Source organism: Nelumbo lutea, chromosome 3, assembly GCF_056320005.1.
Source record: "Nelumbo lutea isolate HS-2025 chromosome 3, American lotus-T2T, whole genome shotgun sequence".
NCBI classification, from domain to species: Eukaryota; Viridiplantae; Streptophyta; class Magnoliopsida; order Proteales; family Nelumbonaceae; genus Nelumbo; species Nelumbo lutea.
In genome coordinates, this window is record NC_142686.1 from 27597008 (window position 1) to 27619002 (window position 21995).

General features: G+C 37.5%; 1 protein-coding gene and 1 non-coding gene across 5 annotated transcripts in view; both read right to left on the reverse strand.

Annotated features, from left to right (window-relative positions):
* Positions 1-1015: 1015 nt before the first annotated feature.
* Positions 1016-21995, reverse strand: part of LOC148863839 (eukaryotic translation initiation factor 2 subunit beta-like) — a 34449-nt gene continuing 13469 nt past the window's right edge. For all 4 annotated transcript variants that reach the window (XM_088975408.1, XM_088975410.1, XM_088975406.1 and 1 more), the window contains 8 exons: positions 17865-17973; positions 17237-17292; positions 17086-17140; positions 15900-15988; positions 6900-7045; positions 5224-5366; positions 4784-4869; positions 1016-1367 (listed from right to left, as the gene is read on the reverse strand). In XM_088975408.1, the coding sequence (XP_088831534.1) occupies positions 1287-1367; positions 4784-4869; positions 5224-5366; positions 6900-7045; positions 15900-15988; positions 17086-17140; positions 17237-17292; positions 17865-17973 (765 nt within the window). In that variant the 3' untranslated portion in view covers positions 1016-1286. The remainder of the gene's footprint in view (positions 1368-4783; positions 4870-5223; positions 5367-6899; positions 7046-15899; positions 15989-17085; positions 17141-17236; positions 17293-17864; positions 17974-21995) is intronic.
* On the reverse strand, positions 1609-1705 carry LOC148863840 (small nucleolar RNA SNORD34). The gene has a single exon (XR_016112062.1). It is a non-coding gene; the product is annotated as a small nucleolar RNA SNORD34 (small nucleolar RNA).

The following is a 21995-nucleotide window of genomic DNA, read 5'->3' on the forward strand; positions in this document are numbered from 1 at the left end:
AAACTCTCACCACGGTCTCACCTCTCAGCTCTCACTCTTGCAGTCGCAGCCTCTCACAAAGCTCAAACTCACACTCACAGTCAGTCTCACAGATTCAAGTCAGTCATGGTGCTTCATTCAGTTGAAGTCAAAGGTGATACAGACGACGACAACACTCACTGGTCACTGCAGACATCAGAGGAGACATAGACGACGAACAGAACTTGTTCAAGTTTATAATCTTTACGAACACCGGACAAACAGAACTTGTTCAAATCATTGAAAAGGGACAGATCTAGGTTTGCTATTTCTTCTGTCTTCTTCTCATTCTGTTCTTGATTTGGGTTTGGGGTTTTTTCAGTTTTTACAGTTGAGAATTGAAACTTGAAAGACCGTTTTGGGTTTAGTATCCTTCCTTTTCTTTTTCTGAGAGCTGGAATTTGTCCTTCTTTAACAGATGGAGTATATTCAGCATCATCCGATCCTTGTTTATTTTTTTTATAGGTTCATCCGATCCTTGTTTTTGGCGATCACCATCTTCCATGCTATACTATCTAATTGACTGATTGTTCATGTTATTTTCATTCTACTTTTTTTTTTCCGAACATGTTGTGCCATATATGGTTTAGCTCTTCTAAAAGCCAAAAGAAAATCATAAAGCATTGTCGAGCTCGAGCTGAATTGAGCTCAAACATATGATTTTTTCATTCGAGCCAATTTGAGCTTACATCTCCGGTTCAAATCGAGCTCAAGATTGATATTTTTCTACCGAGCTGAACTCAAAAACTCAAATGTTCGTCTCAGCTGGGCTCGAATCCACCCCTAATTGTGTTTAAGACGACAAAAAAAATCTTAAAAAACTAATTACTTTTAATCTAGACATGTATAAACGAAGCATGTAAATATAAAATATTAAAATTATCAGTTATTGCACTGGAAACAGAGCCTAAGGTTGTAATCGACCGAACCAACCAACCTTGAAAAAAAAAAATACAAACTCAACTCATCTCCCTACTAAGATAATGAGCCAACTGGATACGAAAATGGCATTCAATATGCTTCTTAAAATATGAAAACAGCCGTTATTCCATACCTAAATATAATGGCTTTATGTTACGAAGTAACCGAAAAAAAAGTCGACACCCTCATCATGATACTCATCAACAACACAGAAAAAAGCAATCCTTTTTGCAAGATAAATCAAAATTGGAAGAACTACTGAATATAACTGAATGACTGGTAACAGTGAGCAAGCTTGTGGACATTCTAAGGCAAGACAGAACATCCAAATGGAGAGTCCATCAAGATCAAGTCCCTCCAGCTTTTCGGCGTCCAACAAGAGCAACGAAACCAGCCTTGATTGGAGCCACCGATCGCCCAGAACCACACTGCAAAACGAGGAAGAGATTAAGAAACAGAGTGTTCTACGCTACAATACAGAGATATTCCCTGCCATTTCTTTAGAAGGGCTACACATTCAGGAAATTGGTCCCGTTTTCAATTGGGCCCACCCAGGATATAATCATAATTGAATGTCAGACCAGTTTCAAAGATGACAATTTTTTCGGGTTGTTGGTAAACATACAGGTTACAGAAGGCAACCCGATGCATGGAATATTTTTCCCTGCTTGAGGCCTCAGAAGGTTGCATATTCTTCTTATCATGGATTAGAGAATCAACCAATGTAGGCAAATACATTTATATTTGAGGATCGTCATTGGCCTCCAATGAAATAAATAAACAGCACGTTAACTGAGGTAATGTCAACCTATATATAATACACGCACGCACACATGAGTCTTAACAATACACCTACGGGAGAGAGTATAAATTTTCAGTTACAATGGTACTTCACCAAGACTCAGCACTTGGTCCTAATTTATTTACAGTTATGAGTGAATTGAGTAACAAATTCAAACAGTCCCATGGTGCTTGTTTACTAACGACGGTATTAATTGATGAAATTAAAAAAGTATTAAATGCATAATTAGATTTATGGAAAGGTAACTTAAAAACAAGTTATAAAATAATTAGGACTAAAACAGAATGCATGCAATGTAAGTTTAATTGATGGAATTCACACTTAGTCCTTATTTATTTGCACAACTGCACTAATTATAGATGAATCGACTAAGCATGTTCAACAGGTCTCATGGTGCCTGATGTTTGCTGATGGCATAGTATTAATAGATGAAACTAGTGAACGATTAAATGCAAAATTAGGTTTATTAGCAATTGCATTAGAAACAAGACCTTTTAAAATAAAGTAGAACTAAAACAGAATATATGCAATGGAACTTTAATAACAAGAGTGCAAACCAGGGTATACTTAGGATTGGAGACCAAGAGATAACTCAATGTGACCTCTTTTGGGTACCTTGGTCAAATAATTCACAAAGGAGAGGTTGAAGACAATATCGCCCATAGATTTAAAGCAGGATGGAAAAAATGGAAGGGTGCATCCAGAATAGGGATGCCAGTGGGTTGGTTCAACCAATTAACTGGGTTCTGGGTTGGGCTCAACATTGAAATATTTGTAAATATAAGCTTGGTTGGATGAGGTTGCTCTGGATTGGGTCAGGTTGAGACAAACCCATACTGAACCCAACCTGTTGACATCCCTATTTCAGAGTCTTTTTTAAACCCTAATGCGGAGTCTTATGTAGATTGTGAACACCATTTCAGCTATAAGGGAAATTCTATAAAATAGTTGTAAGGCCAACCATGTTGCATGGAGTGAAGTAGGGGTGATCATGGAGCAGGCCTGTGGCAGGCATTGGGGTATATGCCTTTAAATATACTTTTTAATATGTATAATGTTTTATATTATATGTATAAAATGTGATAATGTATGTATATATATACATAATATTATGTCATTTTAAAATATTTATACATATAATATATTATAAAATATAACATATTATGTGTATATAGACATATATGTAATATATAAATATTGCAGGCTGGGCCAGGCCTGGTAATTTGCAGGTTGGGCCATGTTGGGCTACAAGTGATCACCTCTAGAGCAGAGTGTTAGGCAGTTAAGAAACAGCATGTCCAAAAAATGAGTGGCAGAAATGCAAATGCTTAGATGGATGAGTGGTGAAACAGTGCCTGTTACAAAAGGTGATCTGTTACAATTTGAAGGGGCTAGAAGAGTTGGGCACAAAGTAAAAAGGATTTGGGTGGAAGCAAGGTTCAAAATATCGTTACATATCGGGGCCTTCCTGATACGCTCCTACAGGGGGTGTATCGGGCCAGGCCACAGTTCAGAGGGTAGCCGGGACTTAAACAGACCCCTCTGAATCGGTTTTGAAAAAAAAATAAATAAAACATAAAAAAAGCACCGGTACAGCCTGCATCGATATTTAGAACCTTGGGTGGAAGTAACAAGAAATTATTTCAGCACCCATAATTTAATGATGGATATGGCACTAAACATAACAGAATGGAAAAAACAGGATTCATGTAAATGACCCCATAGAGTTGGGACATGGCTTAGATTATGATGATCAGATGGTGATGATGCAAATATAAATTTAATAATAATAGGAGTGGCTATCAGGGTACACCTGGGACAATAATCCATAACAAGGGAGAGATTGAGGAGAATGTTGCCCATAAAATCAAAGCAGGATTGGCAAAATGGAGGGGTGCATCCAAAGTCTTATGTGATTGGAGAATACCACTTCAGCTACAAGGAAAATTTTATAAAATGGTTTTAAAGCATTGTTGTATGGATCAGTGTTGGGCAGTCAAGAAACATGTCTCAAAAATGAAATGTTAATGATGAGATGGATGAGAGGGGAACTAGAAAGGACATGATAAAAAATGGACTTAAGGAACATAGGAGTAGCCCCAGTGGGTGATAAGACAAGGAAAAACAGACATAAGATGGTTTGGTCATGTGCAGAGAAGACCATCTATAGCACCAAGTAGGAGTAATTGGTTACATGTTGGAGGGGAAAACCAAAAGGGACATGGATTGAAGAAGTAAGAAATGATTTAAGGGCTCATAGTTTAACAATGGATATGGCACAACAGAACATGGTTCATGTAGTTGATCCCATATAGTTGGGGCAAAGCTTAGACAATGATGACATAAAAAAACTACTAAGTCATGTCCATATCTAGGGATGGTATCCATGTACGGTTGCATGTCATAGACAAAATGGTTGCATGCCATTATCACTGTGCCAGACTTTTTCAAAATGCTATGCAAAACCCATATAATTTTTTTTTTCGATCAGCCCATATACTTTTTCCTATCACAACTTCTCTTTCTTGTTTCTCTGCCAGAATGGAATACAAACAGAATCTTTATCTAAACCATCTAATCTATCATGATGATTTCTAGAGGCATAGAAATGAAACACAAAATACAAGATAATGAAGTTTTCATCTGGTTATGATCCAATTAAGCTAATTCTTGAAGTGAATCCACAGATGACTCCATGGATCAAAAATCAACCTGATAGGATAATCACAATCACTGGTCTATGGACGTCTTTTGGAGTTACTTCTCCATTTTTTCCCTTGTGAATAGGTAAATGAAGGTGAGAGGATACATGCATATGTAAATCCATCAAATTATGCACCTAAAGACAGAAATCCATCAAATTATGCATATGTAGATCAGCAGTTTCTCTTGATTTGTCAGTGAAACTTCCTATGCAAGTCCTTGAGATGTACAGCTCTGAATGTGGGACTAAGTGAAACAAGTAGAAGAACATGCTAGTGGTAAAACATTAGCCCTGCTGATGCCTCTAAAAGCAAATCAAGTAAAGGAAAAAGCTGTTACCTGTTCACAACGAAGAAAGAACAGCCGATTCTCCTTTGTAAGAATAGTGTCAGGACTTTTGCAACCATTGCAAATGACATATTCATCTGGAGAAGCATAAAAAATGACAATTGGAAATATTAATTATTCTCTGTAAAACAGTAAAAGCTGAAACCTTTCGTATCATATGACAGCAATTTTGCATATGCATATATACATTCATGCTTACATTAGGAATAGTTGGTATCATCATATGGAAAAATGACAAGGAAACAAAAGCACACTAGATGTAAAAACTAAGAAGTGATTCATAGAGGAATTGCCTAAAAACATTGACGGGGCATCCATGCATTCACTCAAATAAAGAATGGAAATATCTCATCTAGAAGACGACCAATAAAGGGAATTTTTTTTTGGTACAGAATCAATAAAATGATTAACAAACAAATTAAGAATCTTACTGATGTATCTTCGCAGAATCCCCTCAAAGTTCTTAGGAGCAAATCTCCCCTTGACAACTAGTCTTTGCTGTCCATCAAGAGATCCACTTGTTCCCATTTCAGCAAGTAAGAAATTCATAACATGCTCCGGTTGCCTATGCATCCTGGAAATTGTAGTGGTTTTAAGAACTTAGCTCTTAAAGATACTAGAACTAGTTGATATATTGTTCACTATATCATAACAGGTTTCATATTTTTGTATATCTCAGGAAAACAACTAAGGGGAGATTTGATAATAGCTGAAGATGCTTATTGGTTTGTCTTTTAGTGAATACATTTTTAAGGAGGTTGTGCGCTCCTTAATGGCTGAAACCAAAGTTGGGTAGATCACCATTCTCTTGAAAATTTTATTATTTAATTAGTTTAGCAACTAAAAGGCGAAACATTAAGTTTTTCAGTTCAGCAACTACAGCCACTATTAAACAGCCCCTAAATCTGCAGCTAAATTTTCCAAGAAATAAATATATCCATCATGTCCTACACAAAGAAGCAAACATGATTTTTGGGCAGTAACCCATAGATAAAGGGACCTTTTGAATAACTAATATCCATGCTTTAAGACAACTGATCACCAGCAAGTAATAGACTTACAGGCATGAATAGGTGATCAATTCAAATATCCAGGTAATATAACTCAGTAACCCTTCTCAAAAAAGAATACATGATTACCCCAAGTAAAATACTGAACCTTCTTGGAAATTCAAACATTGTCTCATAGTATTGAAGAGAAAAATAAAATTTCTGTAAATGAGATTAAGAACCAAAACATCCAATTATTCTTGGAAGATATCCCTATATTTAAGATACAGTCATGACTCATGAAGGAAATTGGTGCCAAGGAAATGATGTTGTTAAATTAAGAGAATAATAGAAAAGTGACTTCAACAGGAACAACGGGCAAATTAACCACTAAGAGATAACACATTCCAGAGTCCATCAAACAATATAATGTTTCATTGGGCACTATGACCTTCACACCTAGGTTAAACATGCTCACTATTGTAGAATTGTGATAAACTGCCAACAGCAATTCTTAAGTAAATATGATATAACTAAATCATCTAGAGTTCACTTCTGGCATAGAGAAATGTCTGGCTATGATAGGCCCTTTAGGAAAACACAAGATGCAGCAAAACACTCATGGCTAACCAAACATCAATGCAAGGCCCTTTAGAAAGGATAGAAGCTATGCTTGTATGGGATCACGATAGGCTACATACTGGATACACCTGCAATACCTTCCCTACATAGCACCAGAAGATGCCCCTAGTCCAAAAGGCACAAACTCCCTAATGAGCAAAAACTAGTGTTGGGTAATAATATTTTATTACTAAATATTTTCTTTCTTCAACATAATGAAATTGTTTGGTGCTTTTAACACCTTGTAACTCATTCAGCTACCATACTTCCTATCTTGACTAGGCTGGAATGTGTTGACAGAAAAGTTTCCAACTGCAATAATTATTAATCAGAATAGTCGTAATGCAAGAAAAAAAGAAAAAAAAAATAGAAACTTTTGCAAAACAATAAACACAAAACTAGACTTGCATATAAGATGTCTTTACTCTCAACAACTACCAATACAGCAAAGGTCTGAATCAAGAAAGTATTAAAGAGTACTGAACACAGGGTCATACGTCTTGCACAGATCCATAAAGTTCACAAAGACCGTCTTTTTTGTGCCTTCCCTGAGAACTTGTGGTGGCCTCATCACTGTCCTACGTCTATCTCCTGCAAGTTCTGGATTATTTTCTCTTAGAATATTGAAAACTCTCCCCAGAAGCTGCAACCAAAGAAAACACCAAACATCATTAACCCACCAATTACAAAAAAAAAAAAAAGAACTGATCGGTGGAATTCAAGGCTGCAATTGCTAAGAGTGCAAAAGTTGAACCGAAGAGAATTTGTACTCTGGTTAAGTTTTGCAAGCATTTGATAAGAATATATCTTTGTATTGAAAATGAAAGTAAATTTGTTTTTCCTGACATTTTTGCATAAAATGGAAGCAAAGCAACCTTCTGCTCTCAAAGTTGGTCAATGTAAAAAAGGTAGATTTTGGTCTTGAAATTTGTGTTTGTACCCATCACAACCAAATATGTTTGCTAAGAAAAAAAAATTTATCAATGCAAACCTAACCAAGTTTTCATTTTCATGAAGTGTACACCTTTGCATTTGAAATGAAAATATTTGCACATATTTGCTTTTGCTTACCAAATGCAACCTAAATGATACTTGTCAAAAAAATGCAGCCCAAATGACAAGGATGCACAAGTAACCTTAAAAAAACACAAACTCATTGGCAATTCAATACAAAATTTGCAACATGAGAGATATCTCAAAATTTCATCCATGCTTCCATGTAATTTAAATATTTAACCTTGAAAAAAACCACATACAAAAATCCATTGCATACAGAATACAAAAACTTGAAACAATATGAGAGAGATTTTAAAATTTCATCCACATCTCCATTTAACTTACATATTTCAATTAACTAAAATATATTTTCTGAAAATAATGAAAAAATAAGTTTACTTCCAGTAGAGTTCCTGCAAAATAGAACCTCTCAAATCCTATGCAAAAATTAAAGCACACAGATATATAGGAAAAGGTCCCCTAATCAGGTCAAGAAGGAAGCTTCCCTAAATGGCTTCACTTGTTTTTGTTATGTGGAGGGATCTAATGGTCAATCTAGACCATCCATGAGATGAGCCAAAATGTTCAATACAATGTCTATTTCATTTCTATACCCAATCTTGTAATGGAACTTTGTCCAAGAAATTACATCCATCCATGCTTATAATTTTTTAATATAAAATTTGCCCACAAAAGTAGCTCTAATTTGACCATGCCACAAGATCTTTTAGGCCAAAATATATTTCAATGAACCAAAAGAGAAGAGAGGTATATATTTGAGCTACAATCTAACTTGCCACATGGATCCTAGGTAGTTTAGGAAAGCACATTAAATGATAAGAGGATCTGAACCCCTCACCCCAAAGGGTTCTTTTCTTGTAGTTCCTTTTTTAAGTAACTATGCAACACCTCCTCTCAACAGGCTTTCCCTTCCAAAGAAATCTGGTGCAGGCCAGTTCCCCCCTAAGGTAATGGCTTTTTGTTGGGAAGTGTGCCATGGGAAAGTTAACACCATGGATAACCTACAAAAGAGAAGACCCTTTCTTTGCATCTCTCCGAACTGGTGTACTCTTTGCAGATCTCATGGTGAGGACTGTTATCATTTATTTCTATCCTGTGATGTCACTGCTGAGCTTTGGGTTTGGCTTTTCTCCTTATTTGGGTGCAGGTGGGAGATGCCATCAGAAATAAGCATGCTGTCTAACTCATCTACCTTCTCATGGCCCCATAAAAGAGGAAGAACCATGTAGAGGTGTGTAAGAGCAACTTTGATGTGGACAGTTTGAGAGAAAGGAATACTAGAATATTCCACGAGAAGGAAAGGAGCAGCCAGGCCTTGAAGTATTGCATCATGAATAAAGCAATACATTGGTTAAAGTCTATGGAACTGTTTCATTTTTTTTTTTGATCAATAATGGAACTGCTTCATCCTTTCTCCTTTAATGATTTATGGAGGAACTGGACAGCGGTAGCAAGCTGCTCATCCTTAAAGAACAGGGTTTCTACAAACTGGGCCCCCCTTCACAAGGTTTTTTGAAACTGAATTTTGATGGTACCAGCCAGGGCAACCCAGGGCCCTCTGGATTAGGAGGAGTTCTGAGAAATGAGGATGGAGAGGTTATCCTTCTCTACTCTGGCCCATTGGGAGTTGGGAATTCTGTTAGAGCAGAACTATTAGCTGCCATACAAGGAGTTCTTCTTGCAAAAGAATTGGGCGTGGAGCGGTTTCCGATTGAAGGGGATTATTCTAAGATAGTAGTGGGGTGGCTAAATAATTCAGAGGAGGTCGCTTGGATCTACAAGAATAAGCTCAAGAAATATAAATGGATGACAAGAAACATGATTGTTACAGTACAGTGGTTGGGGAGATCAGTGAATGCCCTTGCAAATACTTTGGCAAAACAAGGGACAAATAGGGAAACACTGTTTTGTAGTAGCACTCATGTACTCATTGCTATAGTTCTTATGGTTTATGCCTTTTTTTTTTGGGGTTCCCTGTCTTGGAGAGGCGGCATCTCGCACCTTCCCAAGGGTCTGTAATTTCCTCTTGATTTTATTGAAATGCTATATATTATTTATAAAAAAAAAGCACATTAAATGACCCAAGTAGCAGACCAGCCCACAAATATGTTAGAACTTTCAGTACTTGATTGCAGGACTTTGAGGATGCTCTATGGTCTTACCGAAATGAATTAAACAAATTTAAAAGACTAGATGCTTCAATGGGTAAAAAAAATTCTAAGATGGATGAGTGGAAACATTTCCAGAAAATGAATGTTGCAGAAATGCAAATGCTAAGATGGACGAGTGAAAAAACTAGAAAGGATAAGATTAGAAATGAAGTTATCTAAAGGAACCTAGGAGTAGTTTGAATAGGTGATGTAGAGATAGCTGATAAGCTGTTAGTGTTTGTGGGGTTCCAACCCCACATTTTATACCTGCTGTTTATTTTATTTTTTATTTAGAATAATTAGGCCGGCTGGGCCTTGTTTGTCTTCCCTTCATTTGTTTTAAGTAAGGGTATTATGGTAATTAGTCATTGTAATAGATCACAATATAAATACATCTTAGTGGGCGGCTAGAAACAATAATTCAGCCGAACCCTTTCTTTCCTACTTCTCTTCCTCTCTCCCTTCCTCTTCTATTCGTGACCCTTCTTTCTCCTTCTTTTCTACCTTTTTAAATCAGAAAACAACTATTTTCTGGGTTAATTTATTCAAGTTGGTATCAGAGCCAAAACTAGAGCAGTTTAGGGCTCTCATGTGAGCCTAATCCAGTTGGCAGCATGAGAAGTATTGCATCTTCGCCTGATTCTTGGATGATCACTGGAGATTCGAATTGTGCCCAAGGGGTTAACGACCTTTGGAGAGTGCCCGGTGACCAGGAAGAGTCAGAGAAGTCAGTAAGTCAAAGATTAGGGCTTAATCTGAAGGTTAAAGGTGGCAATCAAGTTCTTTCTGAGAAAGAACTCATCTTTATTGAGATCGACCTTAAAGGGAACAGTTTTTAACCTTCTGGAAGTAGTGGTCAATAGAAATCTGTCTCCTTTGCCATTTCTTTAGGGTTTCTTGACAGAGGTCGACCTTGAAAGGAGTTTTTTTGTTTGACAGTTCTGATTTAAGTCAATTATTGCTGTTAGTTTTCTGACAGAGATCGACCTTAATTCAGCAATTTTCTGATATATCTGCTAGTTTCTCTGAGTTTTTTGTGAAATCCCATGGTCAACTATTGCTCCCATTTTTTCTGTGACTGACTGGTTCTTGAGTAGCTACAGTAATCTGGTTTTTTGGCTCCTGGGTGTTCTTGTCGACTGAGGAGTGTTTCTTGGGAGTTACCAATAATCTGAAATTGATTTCTGGTAGTGACCGTTAACATCCTCTTTAAAATGGAGAAAGTTGGAAGTGAATTCATGACTCCAGGGGAAAGTTTTTTAGGGGCTGGAAGTATGACTGGAAGTTCTTTTCAAATTACAATTATTAGGTTCGATGGAACAAATTACTTGGAGTGGGCACAATCAGCCATGATGCAATTGGGGGTAGAGGTAAATTAGGCTATGTAACGGGGGATATAAAGAAACCAGCAAACGAAGACACATCACTTGCCAAATGGGTTCAAGAGCACAATCAGCCATTCAATGCAGCCCCACATTAACCGAAATTATTTATGGGCCAAAACGGCTAAGGAAATCTGGGATAATATGAAAGAGACCTACTCCCAACCTCTTAATGTTGCTAGGGCTTATAAACTGAAGTGTGAAGTGAAAAATTTCAAGCAGGGGGAGAAGCCAATCTCCATTTACTTTGCTACTTTGAAATCTTTGTGGCATGAAATTGACCCTTTGGAAACCATTGAATGGGAGAGTCAGAGAGATGTGACTACCTATAGCAAGCTGGTTGAAACAAACAGAGTTTTTGAATTCCTAAAAGGTCTGAATTCAGAATTTGACATAGTAAGACAGCAACTTCTTACCAGGGATAGTGTGACCTTGTCCCAGGCTTATTCACTAGTGCACAGTTAAGAGAGTAGAAGAAAAGTGATGTTACAAGTTCAACCCATGGAATCAGCCCTAGCAGCAACAAAACAGAAATTTGGGAAAGATCAGGAAAAGGAAATAAGAAGGAAGATAAAAGGGAGATGTTTTGTGATTATTGTAAGAAGCCCAAGCATACTAGGGATACTTGTTGGAAGTTGCATCCCCATCTTGTTCCAACTAGATTCAGAAATAATAAAGGAAGTGCTAATATGGCAGCCAACACGGACGGTGCATCATCTTCCAATACAAGAACCACATCTCTAGATGCCTTAGCTACTATCCGGGCCGCCTTGACACAACTAGAGAATGAAGCTGGTATTTCCGGGTCATCATCTCAGTCTTCAACTGTTACTCCTGTCATTCCTACTTCAGCTTTTGCTTCCTCAGGTACAAGAGCTACAACATATCACACTTCAGCCCCAGGTAATACTAGACCCTTCTGGGTAATAGATTCAGGTGCTTCTGACCATATGACTAATTTATCCACCTTGTTTACCACCTATTGTTTATCCTCAGGCAAAGACAAAGTGTCTATTGCTGATGACTCTCTTGTTCCTATTTTTGGCAAGGGAGACATCAGGCTGTCGGATGCCATCTCCTTGTCCTCAGTTTTGTATGTCCCTAAGCTTACTGCTAACTTGCTTTCAATTAGTAGTATTACTAAGAATCAAAACTTTTTAGTGACTTTTTTCCCCGACCGTTGTGTCTTTCAGGATCTGGAAACAAGGAAAGTAATTGGGATTGGCCATGAGACGAATGGAGTCTACCTGCTTGAGAATCCACAGGGGAAGGAAAGTGAAGTTGGGAGATTGTTTGTTTCTCAGTCTTTGGGTCAGATTATGCTTTGGCATAACAGATTAGGTCATTTGTCCTTTGGATCTTTGAAGAGTCTGTTTCCAAGTTTGTTTGAGTCAGTCCAAGTGTCTAGTTTAAAGTGTGAAAGCTGCGAACTTGCAAAACATTGTTGGTCGACTTATTCTTTGAGCAATAAAAGAAGCAATATTCAATTTGAAATTGTGCATACTGATGTTTGGGGGCCATATCATACTCCTGCCATGGAGGGGGGGTACAGATACTTCTTGTAATTTGTTGATGATTATACTCGTTTCTCGTGGATATACCTCATGCACTCTCGAAATGAGGTTCCTTCACTGACCCAAGCTTTCCATCAGATGGTATTGACCCAATTTGAAATCAAGATCAAAATTCTCAGATCTAATAATGCCAAGGAGTATTTTGCAAAACACCTGGCATCATATCTTCTAGACCATGGAGTTATTCATCAGAGCACTTGTCCCCGTACACCACAGCAGAATGGGGTTGTTGAGAGAAAAACAGACATATTTTGGAAATAGCCAGAAGCATTATGCTCAACTCTAATGTTCCCATACGCTTTTAGGGGGATGCAATCCGTACTGCTGTTTACCTTATTAATCGAATTACCTCACGGGTTTTGGACATGAAAACACCATTCAACCTTCTGTATCCAAACAAGGACTTGCTCACTATTCCCCTTAAAACCTTTGGGTGTACTTGCTTTGTTCAAATCCTGGGACCTCATCGCTCCAAATTTGATCCCAAAGCTGCTAAATGTATTTTCCTTGGGTATGCACAAAATCAAAAGGGGTATTGCTGTTATGATCCTGTTTCAGGAAGGCGTTATGTGTCCATGGATGTCACCTTTTTTGAGGATATGCCCTACTATCATAGGGCCTCTCCTCAGGGGGTGAGTCGTGAGGAAAGGATTTCAGCCCCAGAAGTTCCATTACCAATCCCAGTTGTTGAGGGGGAGTGCCGTGAAGAGGGTTGTCAAAAGTGCAGAGAGTTGAGAGTGTATCACAAACAGTAGTTTAGGCAGGCTGGTTCTCATTCACAGCAATTTAGGCCAATCCCAACACCTCCTACAGCTTCAGATCCAGGCATTACACCCATTTTTGAGCCCACTATTGCAGATACTTCACCTGACACTATTGAGCCTCAGTCCCTTCCTTCAAATGACCTTGATATCCCAATTGCAATTCGTAAAGGGAAGCGTCGTTGTACTTCATCCACTGCTCATTGTATCTCCCAATTTCTCTCTTTTGGTCATCTCTCAAAATCCTACAGATCATTTTTGGCATCTATTGCTACCATTCATATACCCAAAACGGTGCAAGAGGCTCTTCTGATACCTGAATGGAAGGAAGCAATGCAAATAAAGATGGATGCACTTATTAAGAACAACACTTGGGAACTAATTGACCAGTCTGAGAGGAAGAAACATGTTGGATGCAGATGGGTGTTTACAGTAAAATATAATGTTGATGGCTCTGTAGAGAGATACAAGGCCAGATTGATTGCAAAGGGCTTCACACAAACTTATGGCATAGACTATATGGAGACCTTTGCACCAGTTGCAAAGATGAACACAATTAGAGTCCTACTATCTATGGCTGTGAACTTCTCTTGGTCACTTTTTCAGATGGACGTCAAGAATGCTTTTCTAAACGGAGATTTGTAGGAGGAGGTGTACATGGAGTTATCTCCCGATTTTTACAATACAAAAGCAGGAAAGGAAATTTGTCGACTAAAGAAAGCTTTGCATGGGCTGAAACAGTCTCCGAGAGCTTGGTTTGACATGTTTAGATTGGCATTAGAAAAGTTCGACTACATGCAGGCTCAATCAGATCGCACTCTCTTCTTTAAGAAGACAAACTTTTCTTTGACCTTACTTGTTGTCTATGTGGATGATATTGTGGTGACTGGAAGTGATATTAATGAGATAGATGCTCTTAAGCAGAATCTTCACAAAGAATTTGAAGTAAAAGACTTGGGAGAACTGCGCTATTTCCTAGGAATTGAGGTGGCTCGATCTAAAACTGGCATCTTCATCCCTCAAAGAAAGTATGTCCTTGACTTATTGGAAGAACTGGAAAGTTAGGAGTAAAGCCTGCTAACACACCCATTGAGTTGAACCATAAAATAAGTGCAGAAGGTGGAGAACCTCTTGAGGACAGGGCTATGTATCAAAGGTTAGTTGGGAAACTTCTTTATCTCTGCCTAATATGACCAGACATTTCATATGTTGTCAGTACATGCATTCTCCTAGAACCACTCACCTTCTTTCAGGGGAAAGGATACTTTCTTACTTGAAGAGATGCCCAGGGAAAGGCATATTTTTCAAGAACAATGGACACATGAAGATAGAAGTGTATACAGATGCTGATTGGGTTGGATATATATTGATGACAGAAGATCCACCTCGGGGTATTGTGCATTTGTAGGGGGGAACCTTGTTTCTTGGAGAAGCAAGAAACAAAATGTTGTTACTCGCTCCAGTGCTGAAGCTGAATACATGTCCATGGCCAATGGTGTTGCAGAAGTATTATGGCTGAAATCTTTGCTAGATGAACTTGGAATTGACTATGAGAAACCTTTGATGTTGTATTGTGATAATCAAGTAGCAATTAACATTGCCCATAACCCAATACAGCATGACAAGACTAAACATATCAAGGTGGACAGACATTTTATCCGAGAGTGTATTGCATCTCAAGAAGTGTGTCTTCCCTATGTTACCACATGCAGCTAGCTGATCTCTTTACTAAAGCAATCACAAAATTCAGGTTGGAGGCAGATTTAAGCAAGTTGGGTATGACAAATATCTACTCCCAACTTGAGGGGGAGTGTAGAGATAGATGATAAGCTATTAGTGTTTGTGGGTTCCAACCCCACATTTTATACCTGCTATTTATTTTATTTTTTATTTAGAATAATTAGGTCGGCTGGACCTTGCTTGTCTTTCTTTCATTTGTTTTAAGTAAGGGTATTATGGTAATTAGTCATTGTAATAGATCACAACATAAATACATCTTAGTGGGCGGGTAGAAACAACAATTCAGCCGAACCCTTTCTTTCCTTCTTCTTCTCTTCCTCTCTTCCTTCCTCTTCTATTCGTGACCCTTCTTTCTCTTTCTTTTTTACCTTCTTAAATCAGAAAACAACTATTTGCTGGTTTAATTTTTTTCAAGTGGTGATAAATGAGGGAGAGTAGACTAAGATGGTTTAGGCACGTGCATAGAATACCACCAACTGTGACAGTAAGAAAAAGTGATTCGTTACACATTGAAGGGGCTAGAAAAGCTCAGGGTAGACGAAAATAAAGGACATGGGTTGAAATAGTAAAAAATGATTTAAGGACTATGACTTTAAATAGAACGAATTGGTGAAACAGGATTCATATAGTCGACCCATATAGTTGGGATAAGATAAGCCTACAGACTCTACACATTACAAGCAAAACTAAAAATGCCCTAATTAACAACAGCCATGTTACAAGTTTCTGCAAGCACATAATGATCCAAAAAAATTTTAAATGAACATTACCCATCAAAAAATAAATAAATAAATGAACGCCATCAACGTTTTAACGTAATTGAAAAAAGTTCTAGATACATACATCTAGATACATACAAAATGAAAGACCAACCTCTTCATATTCATAATCTCGGTCAGTTCCTTCCCAGGGATACTGCCTTAGCACAATCCCCAGTCCTTCTTCATCCTCTGCTCCATGACCTGAATAGTTACAAAATATCTCTTTTTTAATAGCATGTTATCCATGATACAATAAGAAAGATAAACATTTTTAAGGTGTAGACTAGAAATTCTGTTTTTCAATGAGATAAGTCCAATGTTATTGAACTAGCAACTCAACTTATGAATCAGTTTATCCATTCAGGACCCCATCAGATTAATGGTCAGACGGTAGAGGTCATACAAAATTTGCAGCATGACCATACTGGTAGTCAACCCATTCAAATTTTTCTAAGCTTCTCTTTCCATTCAAATTTAATTTTGAGAGGTTAATAAAGATTCCCAAAAAGTAATCCCAAAATTTCATATTGATCCTCCAAAAGCTTCAACAACTAAATTCAACTCCAGAGCTTCAAGGGAAACTAAAGTCTTAAATTCTATCACATCTTTCCTTCAGTCCCCCTTGGCTTCAAATTCAAACTTCAACCCCATAAGCTTTAAGAACAATCAAAGATATATGCAGTTCAGACTTCAGAGGTAACTGAAACCCCCAAAATGGAGTCTCTATCTCCTTCAGTTACTTGAACTTAATACGTGACACTCCCCCCCCCCCCCCTTTCAGTTAAAAAAAAAAAAAAGATAGTTAGATTCTCATTGTTATTATTTACAACTTTCTCAGTAATGGATCTTGTCCTTCTGTAAGAGACAAAAGGCTGCTTTCCTTCATATGGTGTTCATTTTCACATTTTTCTTATTTTTCATGATTTTGTAGATTCTCTACTTTCATGTATTCTCTACTTTCAAGTCGGATAGTTGGACTCTCTGATCCACTTCATTCACTCAGTCAGGTTGCTAAACCCAAAAATAGGCAGGTCAGATTAACCAAAACCCAAGTAAAGCTATGCACATAAGCTGGCCTCAAAATTAAAATAAATCAAAAAATAGTTAATTTATACAGATTTAGTGAATTACCAATTGAAGTCAGAGTTGATGATATCTTCCAGGTTGAACAGACATTTCAGTTCAGGGATAGAACAAATCATTTTGTGGTGGAAAGGTGTCTGAATTACAGGACCCTGATACCAAGGCCAATCTAGTCCAAGTATTAAAAGATTGTTTCAAATAATAACATCTCTTACCATCCAAATCCTCTTCCCCATTCACATTCTCCTCGTTAAGGAAATCTGTCTCCACCTGCAGCAACAGGCCATCACATACAAATCAATGGCTGCTAGGGTAGAAAGAAAAATGTCATTAGCAAGGGAGACTACATCTTATGTGCATGGTTACCTGTTTCTTCTTCTTCTTTTTCATACCAGCAAAAGTATTTTCTACTCCATCAGAAACTGCATTTGAAGAATCTCATAAATTCCAAAGAAGAATAATGCATCCTATAAATGAAACAATAGTAATAATAAATTACTTTAAAACATCAACCCAACAATCCAATTCCAAGGTCTAAAACTTGTTTGCATGGCAGAGTGGATAAACTTGATAGTCAAACGAGAATGTCAACTGGTCTTTTTTTTATAAATGCCAACCAGTCATGAATTGATTATTAATCAGATCACAGAATTCCTCAGATGATATGGTTTCTGGTCAGAGTCAGAGTCAGAGTTGAGAACTTTAGCTTCTAGCTGAACTGGTTATTCTCCAAGAGCAGCTAACAGCCTGGTTGACTCTATTAAGAACAGGTGTTACAAGAAACAACTTTGTATGGCAAACACCAGGGCGGGGTGAATTGTATGATCTGTCATACTATTGTGTATGGTCAACATTTTAGCTGGTTTCTCTTCTACCCTACTATGTTTTTAAGGAACTCTTTTTTTCTTTCAATAAACCCCATTCAACTGCTTCTTATCAAGAAAATAAAAACCCTTTAGCAAGAAAATTATTAGTCACTGATTCAAATTAATACCTGATAAATTCTCTGTTTTTTCAGCCAACTTATCAACAGATTCATCTGCAGGATCCTGAATTACAACCTTCTTCTTCTTTTTCTTCTTCGTTGGGTCAAATGGAGCAAGCTGCAACAATGAACAGATCCAATTTTTTGATCAGCAAATGAACATATTCATAGTACATGTTTTTAAAATGGTAACAGTTTACTTCTGTTAATATGAAGACAAAGAATGATCTATGTACACCAGTAAGCAAGAGTCCCAATTTGCACAGATTCACACTACATTTACAACATTAAAGACTTGTACATATAATAATATGACAAATATGAAAAAAGATATAGCTAAAAGATCAGTTCTAGAATATTTATCAAAAAAAAAGATCAGTTCTAGAATTTAAAAATCAGAAAATATGTATACTTTTTCAAGATTAGTGTCATTTATAGTATGTCAAGTCAAACATATTTTTCTCTAGTAATTGCTAGGTGGAGAATGATTTCCCATGCAGAATGGGTTCCTTTAGTCTTTGACAAATTTTGCAGGTAAAGCCTCACGCAAACAAAAAAAAAATGGTATTCATTTTTCTTTATGAGCATATCATAAAGTTTTAGGAGCAAGGTCCCCTAAAAAAAGGCTAGACAGTGGAGAAACTATAAACACAAAACAACTTGCAATATATGAAAATCCTTCTCCACAAACTGTTAAATCCTTCAATGGGTTAAAACCCAACCAATTAAGAAGTTATTAGCATCAGCACAAGGATACACAAAAGGCCTTACCTTGGTAACCGAATTCAGGTCTGGGAATCCCTCTGAACTAATCATTTCATATTAGCCATGATCTCCCTAATTAGGAATAAGACAACTAAAAGGTCACTTCCTACCATTTGACCCCACCATATAGCATTAACCAAGTCCCCTTTGACCCCTCCAATGGCCAAGCAGGAGGAATGTGGCTGTTTTGCGATATGTACTCTCATATGAAGGGTGTGCAGGCCTTTGTAAATTAGTTTCCTCAAATAGCTATGTTGTTATTTTTCAGTCAAGCAATGTTCCTTATATATGCTGTTTACAAATTTTTTTTCTGAAGATAAATGAAGAAAAAGTTTATTCAGAGAGAGAGAGAGAGAGAGAGAGACAAGAAGGTGATAACGAAATACCTGCCAACAAAACAACGGCAAAAGAAACAACAAAAAAACCCTAAATTAACCCCCCACCCCCACCCACACACACTTGACTTCCCATAGACCAAAAACTGACACCACCCCACCAGAGACCCCTTCACAGGGCAACAAGGCTCACCCCATACCTTCTGCATTTGAACTAAATAGTCTCTTTCTTTTTCTTAACAACCCTTCTATTCTTCTTAACCCTCTTGCTGATTCAAACCCCAAATAAGCCCCCTTTCAATTTATCAAGCACCTTAACTGGCATGGATCTGCTGAACTTTTGATGTCTAAATCTTTTAACTGCATTGGGATGACCTTCATATTTCTTCCTCTCTATTGAAAGCACTAATCTTTTCAATCTCAAAGACCACTTTCTTCTCAAACACTTGCTCCGCTACCAAATCATATCTCCCTTGTGTTGCTTAGGCCTTCCCACTGATCTTCAAGACCCCACTCGCGCTTTCTTCCACTTCCCTAAAGGCTTTCATAGCAAAATCCTCTCCGCCCAAGAAAAGAAGTCCCAGTATCTTATTTACCTCAACCTCTTTGTTAATAACCTTTTCTAGATCGGCTTTCCTCCCAACTTCATGGGTCTCATCCAATGTGGTATCTTCATTCTTCCCCTCCAAATCATCCTCAAGGGGCTTCGTTCTATATTTCCTTCTCCTTTGTAAGACCTTTGCTCTATTAACCTCCTTCCTTTTGTTTCCTTCCCTTTCTTCCTCTTCTTTACCACAGCCATCCTCTTCCTTCTTCCCCGAACAATCCTCATCATCATCATTTGCTACCTTCCTTGAGCTCCTTCTTTCCTCATTCCCTTCAACTCCTTCCAACCACTTTGAAATTCCGTCCCTTCCGCCTACGGTAAACAAATCACCACCTTCTTTGATTTTTTCATTGGACAGTTGTATCTCTTCGCCTACCCATACCACCTATGTCTCACTAGACCCTACAGCTATTACCCCTTCGTTCTCCTCTTCCTACGCTTCCTGAAACTCCTCTATTGGGTTGTTACCCACAGCCTCACATTGAGTTCTTATTAAAGAAGAAGATAGACCCAAAAATTCATCTATTATTTCCTCTATCTCACTAGTCACATGCTCCCTTAAAAATCAATGTGCCTCCTCACTAGCTAAATTATTAATCTCATTTGGCCCACCCTTTTTCCCCAACCCAACGGTTTTGGGCTATAACAAGCCCAACCGAGTTAAATAAATTCTCTCCCCCCCATATGGTCCCTTGTCTTATCATCCTCATAAGTTGTTTCCATATCCACAACCCAACTTAAGCCATCCACCCGACCCGCCTCCTCTTTTACCACTATCTTAGGCTTCTCCACTGAGTCATAAAACTCATGTGCATGCAAACTTGCATAAACACCATCTGTCATCGTTTGAATATAGGTACTTTTTCGATTGTTACCCCAGTGATTTAAAAGGCGCGCCTGGTGAGGCGCATTTCGGGGTATGCGCCTCGCCTAGGTCCTAGGTGCACCCCTTTCAAAAGGCGCGCGCCTGGTGAGCCTAGGCGTGCACCTGATGCACCTCAGCCCAGGCGTGCACCTTTTTAAAATTTTGCGCTTTTTGCTTTTTTTTAGTCTAACGGCTCGACTGAGATCAAGGCAAGCCCAAGCTTATGTTAGGGTCTAAAATTCTTATTTCTTACATAAAAAAAATAATGATTTTACAACTTTCATTGCCTTTTAAGAAGATATTTTATTGCAATTAATGAATGAACAACATCAACAAATAGGGGGTTCTCGGAGCTCTGGATAGACTTGTTTGGCCTTGCCTCGAGGGGCGTGGTACAAAGGTGACTCATAGAATTAAGAATGCAATATGTTTTACATCACCTTAGCTACTTGAAGCAATGCAATTAGGAAAAAAAAAAAGAGATAGTGGGTTTTACATGCTTGAAAATGCTTTATATGTTTGCTTTTATTTTTAATTTTTCATTTGAATATACTTTACATGTTATGTTTATGTATTTTAATTTTAGATAATAGGTTTTTTAATTAATTTATTTTAAAATTTAAGTTTATATTTTTTATTATGTTTAATATTTTTTGAATTTTTTGCATTTTTTAAATTTTGGCATTTTTTTAATTTTCTGACTTTTTTTAGCTTTCTTTTGTAATTTTGCGCCTTTCTTAAAAAGGCACACGCCTCACCTTACGCCTTGCACCTCATGCGCAAATTAGCCCTTGCGCTTTTAAAACACTGGTTACCCCTCTCCAAGACCCAATTTGAGGAGACCTTTCTCACTCTCCATTTTTTATTTAGCCAAAAACAAAAGATAAGAACCATTAGCTCTTTACCCAACAGTACCTTGAATGCTATGTAGGCATTCCCTCTCAGTCCCTTCATCTTCCTCCCTACGAGCTTCCTTCCACAGAGAAGTTCCAATGGAGGTCACTAACCACGGTGATAAGCATAGTTGTCAACGTGACGCCTAGCAGGCGTCTAGGCGACAAGGCGCCCTTGGAGGCTCACCTCGCCCAGTAGTTTTGTGGCCAAGTAGTTTTGTGCACTATGTTATAAAATGCTTTTATATTTTATATTTTTTGACATTATAATTATAAAATAGGCATTATTAAACTAAAATACTTATTTTATGTGTTTATTTTTATTATTTTCTTATTTGTTAGGGTTTAATCAACACAAACATTGCTAATTGTTGTATTGAACCCGTGGTTCAAAGTATCGATACACCTCTGTGTATCGACAGAGGTGTATCGGTACTTATAGCGATACTCCCCCTATTTTTTTATTTATTTGGTTCTTAATTTCATTTTTAAATATATATATATATATATTATTTTAAAAAATGGGTTCCTGAAAACACCTACAAACATGTGTATTGGGATGCCAAAGATACAATACAATTCACCCGATACGGGGCATATCATATTGAAGTTTTGATCCTTGATTGAATACTCAAAGATTTCAGAACTTGAGCCAACAAGCAAGGGAAGAAGTTA